This window comes from Haliaeetus albicilla, chromosome 23, assembly GCF_947461875.1.
Source record: "Haliaeetus albicilla chromosome 23, bHalAlb1.1, whole genome shotgun sequence".
Lineage (NCBI taxonomy): Eukaryota > Metazoa > Chordata > Aves > Accipitriformes > Accipitridae > Haliaeetus > Haliaeetus albicilla.
The window spans coordinates 4,013,301-4,026,263 of record NC_091505.1 but is presented as its reverse complement, the minus strand read 5'-3'; the positions used below and the strand labels follow the sequence as shown (position 1 = coordinate 4,026,263).

General features: G+C 45.5%; 1 protein-coding gene across 4 annotated transcripts in view; it reads right to left on the bottom strand.

Moving 5' to 3' along the window:
- The window catches only part of DCX (doublecortin), a 145,602-nt gene that overhangs the window by 78,166 nt on the left and 54,473 nt on the right, over window positions 1-12,963 (bottom strand). For all 4 annotated transcript variants that reach the window (XM_069810943.1, XM_069810947.1, XM_069810946.1 and 1 more), the window contains exons 3-4: window positions 8,692-8,893; window positions 6,753-7,143 (exon numbers count right to left, since the gene is read on the bottom strand). In XM_069810943.1, the coding sequence (XP_069667044.1) occupies window positions 6,753-7,116 (364 nt within the window). In that variant the 5' untranslated portion in view covers window positions 7,117-7,143; window positions 8,692-8,893. The remainder of the gene's footprint in view (window positions 1-6,752; window positions 7,144-8,691; window positions 8,894-12,963) is intronic.

The following is a 12,963-nucleotide window of genomic DNA, read 5'->3' as shown; positions in this document are numbered from 1 at the left end:
AAGATCCAATCTGCTGCTGAACACCACACTATGGGCATGACACCAATGGTGCTAAGGACAACATTTTTTTAGTGCAGTGCCAGGTCAGTGCAAGATGTCCTTTCTGCACTGTGAAGCCAAAGCCCTGCAGGATGATGTGCACTTGTCATCATGCCAGTGTGCTCCAGAGGTGTCACAATTTCTATCGTGCCACCAAACCAGGCAAGGCATTTATTTATTCCTTCTATCCTGCCCTTAGCAATAGATGGACTGACTGTAGATCTTTGACCTTAAGTCATGATCAGCATATTTGCCATTTGAAGCCACGCCTTGTATCACACTGAATTACTCTGGCTACAAGTGCATCACACATTACTGTGCTACCAATGTGATAGAAGCACAAGGCGATTACTCAGCTCCTAGAGAAGGGATGATCTCAGCAAAGATAAGGTTTGCCTTAGAGGATCCTCAGAGAAAATCTAAGCTCAAGATGAGCGCTAATCCTTCAACCCTCTTACAGCAGCTCCTTGTGACAATGCTAAAAATGACAGGCTGCGCTTTCAGAAAAAGTTATCCTTTCTCAGCATGCACCAGCAAGTTTTCAAGTATAATGAACTGTGGGCAGAATTCTTGCGAGAAAAATTGGGAAAGCTGGATTGAGGCCATTTTGAAAGTGTAACTGCTAACAGTTATTCCAAAAACAGTCTCTGCAGGCTGCAGTCAATTATTTTGGTTGTTAGCTCTGATGTCGCAAAGTTGAGATTATGCTACTGTGCCCAGCTTTCATGTTTCATGGGATTTACTATGACTTCAGTGGGAATTAAGGAGACTTAATACCTTGCAGAGTTCATTATGTATGGTGTTAAAGTAGGCCTTTAGTTTCAAATCCATGAACTTCCTGCTACTTTATGCATTAAAAAGGGTCTTCCTCTGCCTCAAGACCTACTCCACCATGGCAAAATGAACTCTGGAAGAGCTTCCTTCCTTTGACTCTTCCACAGGGAGCTCTCCCATGAGAAAGAAGCACCTCTTGTTCTGCTGAAAAACTGAAAGAAATGTGTTATTACCAAATCGCCTTCAAAACCACACGATGTACATAAAGAATTTATGGGACGACACCAGTCCTAGTGTGACAGCCAGGATGAGCAAGCAAATAAAACAGAACCACAAGGATAAGTTTTGTTATATAGGATGTAATTAGCCAAGCTGTCAGGACAATAGCCATAGAAAACAATGCCACAGGTTACCAAGACTTCAGTATTGGACTACATGAATTTCAGTTTTCCAGGCAAACTGGAACACACACACATTGGGTGGAGGTTTCAATATACTTCCTATAAACCCCTCAGTCCCAGCACACACCAGGCTCTGTACAGCTCAAGGGTGGAGCCCCTCCTATGATTAAACACTCCTGGACAAGTTTTTGGAAAATATTCCCCAGGGCATGACAGGATACAAAAAGCTTGGAAACACTTTCTGGAATATCTCACACAACCCAAGAATGTTTGCAATGAAACCCCACCGAGCAAAACAAAATCCTATTCAGCTTTTTCTAGTGTTTAATCTGAGGCAAGAACAAATTTCAGACAAGTAGCCCAGCATAGGACAAGGACATAAATCCACCCTTGGATGGGCCCTCCAAAAACAACACAAGGGGGGCTGTGCCCTGCCTAGCAGCCTAACCATACCAGGAGCTCAGAAGGGAGAAGCTCTACAGTTTCAACTAAATGTTGAGTCTCTTAAGTTCTAGTTTTAATATATGTCTGCATTTCTGACTTTACTGACCATGTCTAATCCATGGTATATTTATATTTGATGGGTTTATTTCCATGTATATTTCTGACCCTGACCATACACAGCAAAGGACACTTAATTCACATGAAATCAGCCACTGACTAGAAGCAGATCGAAAGTCCACTTATAATAAAAACCCCCAAAATATATAAGTACCTCCAAACCACTGACCAGACCCTGAAAAAGGGGAAGGCAATGAAAGCACTTGAACAAGAAAGCTCAGAGCTCTGACTTCCATCTTTGTCTCACCTACGGACTTTGGACAAACAAGTCAGACCGCTTTTCTGCATCTCAGTACATTATCAGTAATAACACCTTCTTCTACCTTGACACGTTCAGACCATAATCTCCCTGGGTAGGAGCTCTCTCTTCTTACACATTTAAATAATGCCTTGCACAGTAGGATGCCCCATTTGGTTAGCACCTCTAAATACATTGCGACAAATATCTAATCTTTACAAGTGGGGAATTGGGCTTCTGGAAAAGTGTCAGTCCCTACCTCCAGAGGAAACAAACCAGTCTCCACCAGTACTGAGGTTAACCTGGAGCTGCAGTGGCTTCAGCAGCCAGGAGTTTGCCTTGTGCCTTTCCCTCACTCTCAAGTTGCACCTCACCAACCCTTTCATTATGCCAAGAAACTGCTAGCGGGGCTACATGGGAAAGCAGCAAAATTATGGCGTGGGCTACAAAAATCTTCTGTCCCACAAAGAGCTCATTTGTGGGACAGTGGGGACAGCAAGTTGCAACCTGATTTTGGAACATGTGGCCAAGAACAGCATTTCTTAAGCCATCTTTGCTGCTGAAGTCAATGCGTAACATCAGCTTCTACCTTTATCCGGCCCTCCATTCAAAGAAAAAGAGCAATCAGAGCTGAGGCAGGGAGAATTTGCTGTCTCATCACAATGGGTCTATGAGAACACAGAGGCTCAGAATGAACCAGAGAACAAGCTACCCTGTCCAGATGTCGAAGGCAACTAGATTTTAGTAGAAACTTGGATGACAATGTGAGCTGCTCTACTATCAGCTTGAGCAAGGCTGGAAAAGATGGCACATGATTATTTTTTTTTTAGTGACTTTCACAGTCAAGTTTTCTCACAGCATAAGGCACCAAATTAACTGTTACAACAGTGGCTCACCAATAATCTATAGAGGCAGCTTCATATATTGAATTCATAAAGCCTTGGTCACTAGAACCAATTATAATATGAAAGGGAATAAAGATCACCTGGTGCTCTTTTCCAAAAGATTCACTTATTGAATAAAACAGCCATGGTAGATAATAGGACTTGGGCCCAATATCCACTCCTGACTCAGCCAAGAAGTATGCAAGTGGGAGATGCTGTCAGCAATTTACCTGTAGTTAGGATCAGCTGTAACAGTGCAGTAATAGGATACAGTCCTAATCAATGGCAGCATGTGCATTATTTATAAATACATTAAAACTGAATGCTGAAAATAGGGAGTCAAGATTAAGACAATGACTACAATGATGGATGATGGCCATTATGAGTGACTGGAGGGAGAAAAAAATGATCAGACAGGTGGATTTTGAGAAAAGGTCATTGGGAGACATGGACATAGACAGCTCTCTGGTACAGGAGGCAGTACAGAAAAGCAGACAGTGGCAGGTGAGGAAGAACTCAGCAGGCAGCAAAAAGCACCTATGTGACAGAGTCCTGGTGGGCTTCCAAAATGTCAGGCTTTAGGGTTCCATACAGGAAAGGACCAAGGGGCATATCCTGACTGGCAGCTGGAGGGATGTGATCAAAGAGTAAGAGAGACTTCACTTGTTCCATCTTGGACAAACTGGGAAGTAAAACATCCATCCAGAACCTTATGAGAACAACCCTGAATGCCAGGGAAGAAAAGACTACAAAGTCTGGGTCTGGAGACCAAAAGGGTTATTTTCAAGTCTGATTTAATTAGCAGCACACCAAGTGGTTTTTGTTCACCTGAAATGTCTGTCTCAAGGATATTGGTATCATGCAATATCATTCTCTACCCTCCAGAAGTACATTCAGACTACACCATATAAGCACATTTTCAAATCATGCAGAAGTAATCGGTACTTAGAATGGGATGTGAAATATTATCAGTAATTCACCAGCTTTTGCATCTAACTACTGAGATGAGCCTCTCTGATGACTTGTTTTCCTAGGTTCTACTTGTTTACTGGAAATTACAGTAATAAATTGGTCACATTATAGCAACTAGAACTGGTTTAGTTACCCTCAGTCTCCAGCTAGAAAGCTAATTTATACGGCAAACATATACTGTTTGTTTATGTACTGTTCTTGTATGTCACAGCACAATTATGGTGAAGTTCTGTTTTTCCAGGCATGTAACTAGTACACACTTAAACAAACACCCAAGCTAACAGCATAGTTTACCACAAGGTTGGTTACAGCTGTGATACTATAAATGAAAAGTAATGTCTTTCCCAGATTGCTTTTCTACAACAGATGCGTATGTCATCCCTAGAAATACGGGAATATTGTTACCATTAAACTGTCAATAACAGCATGCAGGTCTACTTTTGAATTTTCAAACACTGGATTCCTTTGTTTTCATTCTGCTCAGATTGTATTTTCCTAGCTGATGCTCTGCTGAAGACACAGCCACACAGACAATCCTATTTTTGTTTTAGTGCCACTTCTCCAGTGTTGTTTCCAGATACCATTTTGGCAGAACAAAGGCAGAACCCAAATGCCAGCATCTCCTGCCTGTACCTGAACCAGTAAAAAATATTTTCAGGAACTAGGTACCTTCTTACCTGCAGCAAAACCCAGAACAACTAAAGGTTTCTTAACTTCACTGACAAAAAGCAGGAGGAGATAAAAGGAGAATAAAGAAGTACATTTTCTCCTGTGGAGTTACTCCTGAAAATTTACATAAAACCTAGGACAAGCAGGACTGAGAGTTGCCATTAGAGAAAGGCTGTGGCCATATTAAGAGATCAGACTGAAACATGGCAGAATCTCTAAAATTAAGGGAGGCCACACCTCCATTTGACAGCTGTAACTGGGCTGAGAATAACTCCACTAGGACTGCATCATCTCTCTGAAAGGCAGCAATTTCTTTCCAGTAAAACTCCTCTATGGAAACCAATATTTATTCTGTGTGCTTGTCCCCATAAAGTATTTTGGGGAAATGAATATCCCACTTGACAGATAAGGAATTCTAGGGAGAGATGCTTTAGTCAAGGTCACACAATGACTCACTGCTGAGGCTGCCCCTTCAGTTCACTGGCTCACACACTCACATCCATTGTCTTTTATTAAAGGCAGAAGCCTTGTGGATTTTCTGTAGTTACCAAATCAGCCAGGTCATCTGCTTGGAGGAAAACATCGAGGAACAGGGAAGAGCAACTCCCCCCCTTGCAACACAGTAATCAGAATATTCCAGGTCCAAACAAAGAACGGAATATCTGAATTGCTCCAGAAAGAGAAAAGCAGGGTGGCTGTGGGTGTCCTCTGTGCACCCCACTTCGGCTGCACTGCCAGCAGAGCTTGCCCGTGGCCATGCCTTGGGCAAGGAGGCAGGACTGGCCATGTAGCAATTTCATCCTGGGGGTCCTCCTGACACTCCCCAAGAAAGGCAGCACCCACAGCGGCAGCCCACTGCTGCAGAGGGAGCTCCCCAGGCACAGACAAGGCTGGCAGCTGAGCTCCAGAGGAGCAAGCCAGCCCCCAGGCCACCCCCTCCGGACAGAAGGATTGATTTTTGACTGATCCTTCATCCCACAGTTCAAGTGACACTCAGAGGAACAGGCACACCGACACCCTCTCTAGATACAGGGATACACTCAGACCTGCCCTGAGCATCCCCTGCACACTCAGACCTGCCACGCAGGGGATGCTTTCCCACATCCCCCCCACAGACCTACCACAGCAACCCACCCCACCCCACCCAGTCCCTGCAGAATACACCCCCTTACACACACACCCCATCTCAACATCTCAATACGCCTCCCTTCCATACAAACCCTGCATGAACCATGTTCAGACGCAGCACATGAACTCCCAACGCCCTCTCTACACATATCGCTATGCAAGACCCCCCCAGCACTCCCTCTTGCACACACACAGCCCAACACACCTCCACACACTCGCTGAGCACAAACCCCAAAGCACATCCTGTGCATAAACCCCCTCGAGGAATCCCTACACCTCCTCTGCAATGAGCCCTCCTTACACCTTCCTCCACACACACATATATATAAACCCCCAAATTCCACCAAGTGCAACCCCCCCTTCTCCAAACACACACCTTGTTTGTGAACTCCCCCCTCTAAACACACTGCATGAACTCCCAACGCACCCCTCCACACACTCCCCAAACACCGTAAAAAACCCTAACACCCCACCTTCCACACATCCACCACACTCACGCTGCATGCCCCTCCAACACCCCACTCCACACACACTCAAGTCCCTGCACAGCCCTGACCACACCCCTATACACACACATTGTGCATGAACCCCTTAAAACACCCCCAATACACAGAGTGCATAAATCCCCCTCAGCCCCATTACACACGCACTGCATGAATCCCTCAGCACCCCTCACTTGTCCATTCACACCCATCCACCCCAGCGGGAAACCCACATCACCCCTCAGCCACCCCCTGCACCCATCTGTGACACCCCGACCCCCAGCTGGGACGGACGTGGGGGACGCCCTCAGACAGCCCCCTGAGCGATGGACACAGCCACGTCTAGCTAAGAGTAAGGCACACCCCTCCGGCTCCACATCTGCACCGGAGCGATTGTGCCGGGGGACGTCCTGGGGGTGTCAGCCCTTGCACCGCCACCCTCTCCCGCACCTCTGTGGAGGGGAAGGCGAACGGGCAGGTTCAGCACAGAGGGGCAGAAGCATCCCCGTGCGCCCCAGGAAATGTGACCTTAACAGCAGACCCAAGTGGTGCAGCCCCCTTCCCACCCCGCCTCCTCACTGCACCAGGCAGCAATGCTAATTACCTTCCTCCAGCTCATCCATGCTCCCGATCTTCCGCGACCCATCGATGGTGTAAATGTAACGGACTCCCTGAGGCAGATTAATGTTGTCGGACAGGGACCGGGTCAGGTCAGCCAGGAGAGCATCAAAACTTCGGAAGCGGTCAGAGGACACGGCATATACAATCCCCTTGAAGTAGCGGTCCCCGTTGCGATAGAAACGCACCTTCTTGGCTTTCTTCTCGTTACTCAGTGCCTGTAAGGTCCTGGTTCTGTAGAAGCTACAGTGAGCGCTGTGAGTGGGGCTGGGCAACCCGTTCATACGTGAGCCTCGCATGTTTCTGGACGCCTTGTCTCTTTCGTCAAAGTGTCCAAAATCAAGTTCCATAGTTTGGTGAACCCTAAAGATCTGAAGCTGAGCGGGAAGGAGATGGGGAGAGAAGGAGTGCAAAGGGACAGGTTAGAGCCAAGCAGAGCCACAATCCAGAGAGAAAAACGACACTAATGCAAGAGCTGTGTCTGGAGCAGGACAGATGCATTTGGGAAGCACCCCCTCCCCTGACCCAGATTTGTATGGATTCTGGGGACTGAGGGTAGGAGGGGTCCTCGCATTTTGAAAGGGATCCAACTACTGGGGGCAGGGAACACGTTTCTAGAGAGCTGTCTGCTCCTGCACCTGGGAGTTTTCAAAGTGCGGTAAATTGGGACTTGGGGCCAAAGGGATACACGGCAATCACAATTCAGCCCCCAAAAACTCGTCCAAACACCAGTTGGCAATGAATTAAACCTCTGAGCCCTGTGAGGTTTCCTTTGGCAACAGAAAACAAGGAGGTCCCAGTAAGTCAGCCCTTCAATCTGTCGAATCACGGAAGGAACCAGAGCATCTGAATGTTTAACATTAGAATAAACTGGCATTTATGAAAGAATGGTCACAGGGGAATAAGCAGTTTCTTTGTGACAGCCTGTTCAATAAGGGTTAGCAATGAGATCCAGCCCACCCTTCCCCCTATCCGCAGCCCCCTCCTAGCCCATCAATCAATTCTCAGGACCAGCCTACATCTCTAAGAAGAAATGACTGGAAAGAAAAATCTGTCATTGAATTGAGGCTTCGATAAGCTCTTTTCAGCCCAAGTCTCCTCTGAATTGCATTTCTGCTCCCGTTTAATGAGGAGGAGAAAATAAAGGGGCTATTTCCACCCCCCTTCCAGCCTTAAGTGATTTAATTGCTGGAAGTGCCCCTGCCCAAGGGACACGCCGCCCCTGCTAGCTCACCTTTCATTGTTCTGAGCACGGGGGGCTCCCAGCGCAAGCAACTAGCACAGAAAAGCTGAGACTTGAGCTGACACCCAGCAAGCAGGAATTGCTGCATGGTCTCGACTTTATGTTCAAGAACAACCTTCCTCCTGCACCAAACCCCAACACAAAAGGGGGAGGAACCCCCAACCCTGCAATAGAAAGACCTTTCCAGTCCCCCAGCACAACCAGGAACATGCAACTCACGTATGTTGCTTGCATGTTAACCCAGGGCAGGAAAGGGGATTTACACCAGCACTTGGCAGCCAGGTGTAAATCTAGAAAAAGCTGTTGCTATCTCTCCCCCACCCCTTACATTTGCCAGAACGAAGCTCCTTCCCTGTATTTTACAATGTCAATGTGACCTGTGCAAGAAAAATCATTGTCCCCAGCCTGCAATAAAGCAGAAGATGACAATGCAGGCGATCTGCACAGAAACCCCAAGTTGGGAACATTTTCCCCACGATGCCGGTTGGGGTAGATTCAGTCTGGTGTCATGCAGTGAACAATGAAACATCCAAGCAACTTCGGGAATGAATCAGAGGATGCAGGGGGTTTTGATTTTAAAATGAACTGCAGATGCTGTAAGGTACTAAGAGAAAGATTTCTCCTTTCTATCTGACATCTGTTACTTTTCTGCATGCAAGTCACTCAAAAAAGCTCTACTCACCGGTTTTCAGCGCGCAGGGTGGAGATGCTGAGAGAAAGAAAACCAGGCTCACTCTGCCTTTGTTGTCTGAGCTCCAAGCAAGAAATTCCTGCCAGGGTGGATGAGACGCCTCCTAGGTCCTAGTGCCTTGTTCCATCCCTTCACGGTAACTTTGCCTCAGTGGTTTTTACTCTCACCATCAGTCGTCTGCTTGTAGTCTTCTCTGTATTTGAGAAAAAAAGGGTGCGTTCATTCCAGCTCTGGACATGTTAACGGATGGGTAAACAAAAAAGTTTAAAGGGGCAAGTTTTGGGGTGATGTTCTGCAGGATGCAAATTTCCCCTTGGCTCTAGCTTTACCAAGAAAGCATCTGGCCCTGCTAAAAAAAAGAGCATAATCGGACTGATGCACCAATATTATAGGATTACCAGTACAGGGAGGTCATGGCTACAATCCTACAGTGTGCTACAGTGCTGGCAAAAGACTCCTGTACGTTAGGAAAGCAACTAAGAAAAAAGTTGACCAGTGGAACTGGGCACAGTCCTGCTCCTGTATTGGTTTTACACAGTATTCATGGTTTACACTGGCAAGCAGAAAGGGAGAATTCACTTGGTGGTTCTGCATGCGGTGCCCCTGAATAATTTTTCTCCCTTAACGTTGGACACAAGCCAAAGCCAGAGCTCTGAATCCCAGTTCATTCAAATCCCCAAGGGGTTGAGGATGGAGTCATTCAACACAAGCTTAACCCGACAGATTCAGCCTGGCTCATATCCCAAACTAAGAGAAGTTTTTCTGATTCCACTGCAGGAGGACTCAGCTGTTAGAAAATTGTATTGGGCTCTTTCACTTTGACAGCAAAATCTTTCACCTGCTGTCTGGATGGAGATTTCTGTCCTGCAGTTAGAAAAGCAGCACCACTAACCTCACTCCTAACCCCGCTGGTGCTGGTACCATCTTTATTTTAGAAAGGAACGGGATTTGGAAATGGGAGGGTCTTCCCATCTGCAGAAGAAAATGTTTCCTAACAACACTGTGTCTGTTTTAAATGAAAACATCAGATTTTGTTATTTTGGCACATTACAGCAGTATCACATTTACACAGAAAAAGTTATATTTATTCCAGATTTGTCTGCCCTGTACATGATAGTCCAGGCAACACTGACACAAACCTACTGAGAGCTCATCGTTGTTTGCCAGCAACTTTCACACATGACATTTGTAAAAAGTTTCTTATTCCCTGAAACCATCCTTTTATTCAAAGGCTCCTGTGCATCCTCCACTAAAGCCATTGGCTGCTCCCTTATGTGCTTGGTGGGATTGCTACAGAGGAGACCACGGATCTGCTCTCCTATGTCAGGAATTAGCACTTGAGAGGACCACAGGAAAGAGCAGGGTCTGTGCTCTCCAGGGCATATTTCAGTAGGTCTCTGGATGCAGATGCAAGAAGTAGGTGGGACTTGAAGCCTTCTCCTTCCCATTAGATCCCATCCCAAATTAGATAACACCTGGCCATTCATCACCATGTGCTTAATCTGTCCAGGATTAACAGTTTTTCCTTATACGACAATACTGCTGTAAATATAAATTTATTCATACTTTGAAAATGTGCCAAAGATACAAATTATTATGCATGTGCTAAGTACAGTAACAGCAAGAATAGAGAAAAGAAAACCAAATTCAGTCTTCAGTGGTGCACAGAGCTTTGATAGAGAAGAGGCAGACTGTTTGGGACAATGTCTAAGGATCTGGATACTACTTCAGGGTAACCTGGCAGGATGATGTAAACCCACGCAGTCAGTGGAATTGTACAACAACTTGTCTCCCAAGTTTGACTTGTATGGAGAGTTCTGAGGGCAGCAAAGGGTCTCAAACAGCATTAACAGATGGCTCTTGACTTCTTTCCACATATGATACCATACCCACTTGTGAGAAGATGAAGCATGTCTATATGGACATGTCTGCTCAGGACACTGCCAGAAGCTTTTTGGAGCATGGATACTTCCTTTTAAAAGCAGAATTACTCCAGCAAGAGACCTGGTATTTGTTCCTGACAGAAGGATAAAGTTTCTATAGCCAATGATGGTAATGTTCATCCTGGGTAAAATCTCAAGTTATTCCTAAAAGGTGCCCAAATCACCTTCAGTACAGTTGTTCTCCTTTAATCCTGCCACAAGACAAGAAGGATATCAGGAACCAGAGCATCGTTGGAGGTGAAGAGCCCTGGAACCAGACTGATTTTTTATGTTCTCAGTGGCATCGCACCATATTTGCTTGTCTTCAGATGAGAACAGGATCACCTCATACTACAGACATTGGCTGGGCTGTGCAATAAGACATAGAAATAAACAACTCTTTCTTGATGAATGCAAGGGCCTGCTCCTGACTTCATTTCTGTTGGTCAGGCACAAGAGCTTCTTCACTAGCCTTAAGGAGTTAATGCTAGTCAAAACCTATTTACATCAGAAGAGACTCACCATAATCTAAACCATTTTAGGTAGCATGAGTGACTGAGAATTGGAAAGAGAATTCTTCCCATCAATAATTTCATCTAGCTAAAAAGGAAAGATAAATTTAGCTCTTCAGATTAAATTATCTGCTTTAAATCAGGTGAATCATCTTTCCTCCAGGAAGCTAACATTTAGACTTCTGCCTGTGTAACTAAATCTGTATAAAGACATATTTGTTGACATTGCTGAGCAACTGTGATACTTTCAAAAAGAAAAGGCCGCAGGTAAAAGGGCTTTTGTGACTGCTTTGTGCTAACTTCTTCACATGCATCTAGAAAATCCAGTTTCTAGCATCGTTAGGAGTTACAGTCTTAAGTACCAACTATGTCAATGCCCAATTACTTTGCTACATCCATCCTGACTTCTATAAAAAATTGCATCTGGTAGCACAGCATGTACTCTGATCAGGATGTAAGTTAGGGTGATAAGTAGCCAAGGTCTGGCTGCACCACAGATGAGAATTCTGGAAAAATTTAAATCAAGTGATCACTGCTTTTGAAGGAAGTCTTGGATCAACATTTTCATGTCAGTCTATTTAGATGCACATGTTTAATTACATTTCTTATTTTAACCTCTGTTCTTCTGGACTGATTTGAAAATGTCATCCCTGATGACTGCTTTCAAAGCTTTGCCTGATGTGAACTTGCACGCCAAAACCCTCTGAAATGACAAATCACTATTTCAGGGCTCTGCCAAATGTGTCAAGGCACTCAAAACTGAAAGGCCATAAAGCCAATGGCTCAGTCTCGATCCTATAGAGCAACAGACTTTAAACCTGAATCTTCAAAAGGGCTGACAGTTCATAGAAGAATTATCCTATATCAGACTATAGAGTTAAGTCTCCTACATAATACTATGAGCTAATAAGCAACGGGGACTTGGCAGACTTTCACCACATAACATTTGTTTCCTTTGGAGATGTATTTTTACAGGGACCACACACATCTGAAAGTCTTTTAAATACCAATGCTAGTGAGCCAAAGTCAACTCGGCCGCTGGGGAGAGAAGGGTGGAGGAATACCTCCATAGCATAGATTCACCACTCCGAGCCTTGCAACCATCTGCAGAGGCTGTTCAGACCTTGAAGTCAGAGGGCTGGACCCTTCTACAGCCTGAATCACTGGAAACCCCAGGGAGCAGCAGGGACAAAGTTTTCAGTCTGGGGAAGGAAGAGAGGGTGGAAGCAGAAGCTGGGCTCCAAGGCCACCTCCAGCAGCCGGCCAACGTGGGGCTCCTCACCTGTGCTGCACAGGACCAGTATCTCTTGGGTGAGACCTGTCACTCCTCCAGACCCCAGAGGCTGTGCTGAGTCAGTGCATTTGTGCTGCAGCCCCACACCCTTGGCAGATGCCCTCAATCTCAGGAGATGACTTTGGCTTCAGATAAGCTCCTGCTGAAATTTGGGAGAAAGAGGCCTTCACATCCTCTGAGGGATAAACAGGAAGTAGGCTGCAAGTGAAAAGGCCATTTCCTGTGCTAATAAGTCCTTTGTAAGTATCTGGAAACGATGGAGCTCATAATCAGTTATTGGATGAACTCACTCAAGACATTCCCAACACATCCAGATACAAGAAAGCATTAAAATGCACAACAGTCGTCCAAAAGAAAAAATACCTTTTGCACTAGATTTCTTCTGGCTCCATCCTATCCCTACAAGCAAATCACCACAATCATTAAATCTTTCCCAGCTGAAAACAAATTCCCTGATAGCAGAAAATGAAGCACCCCCACCCCAGTACACACCCCACGATATCCTGGGTAAATCCTGTCAGACCCGGTAAGCTCC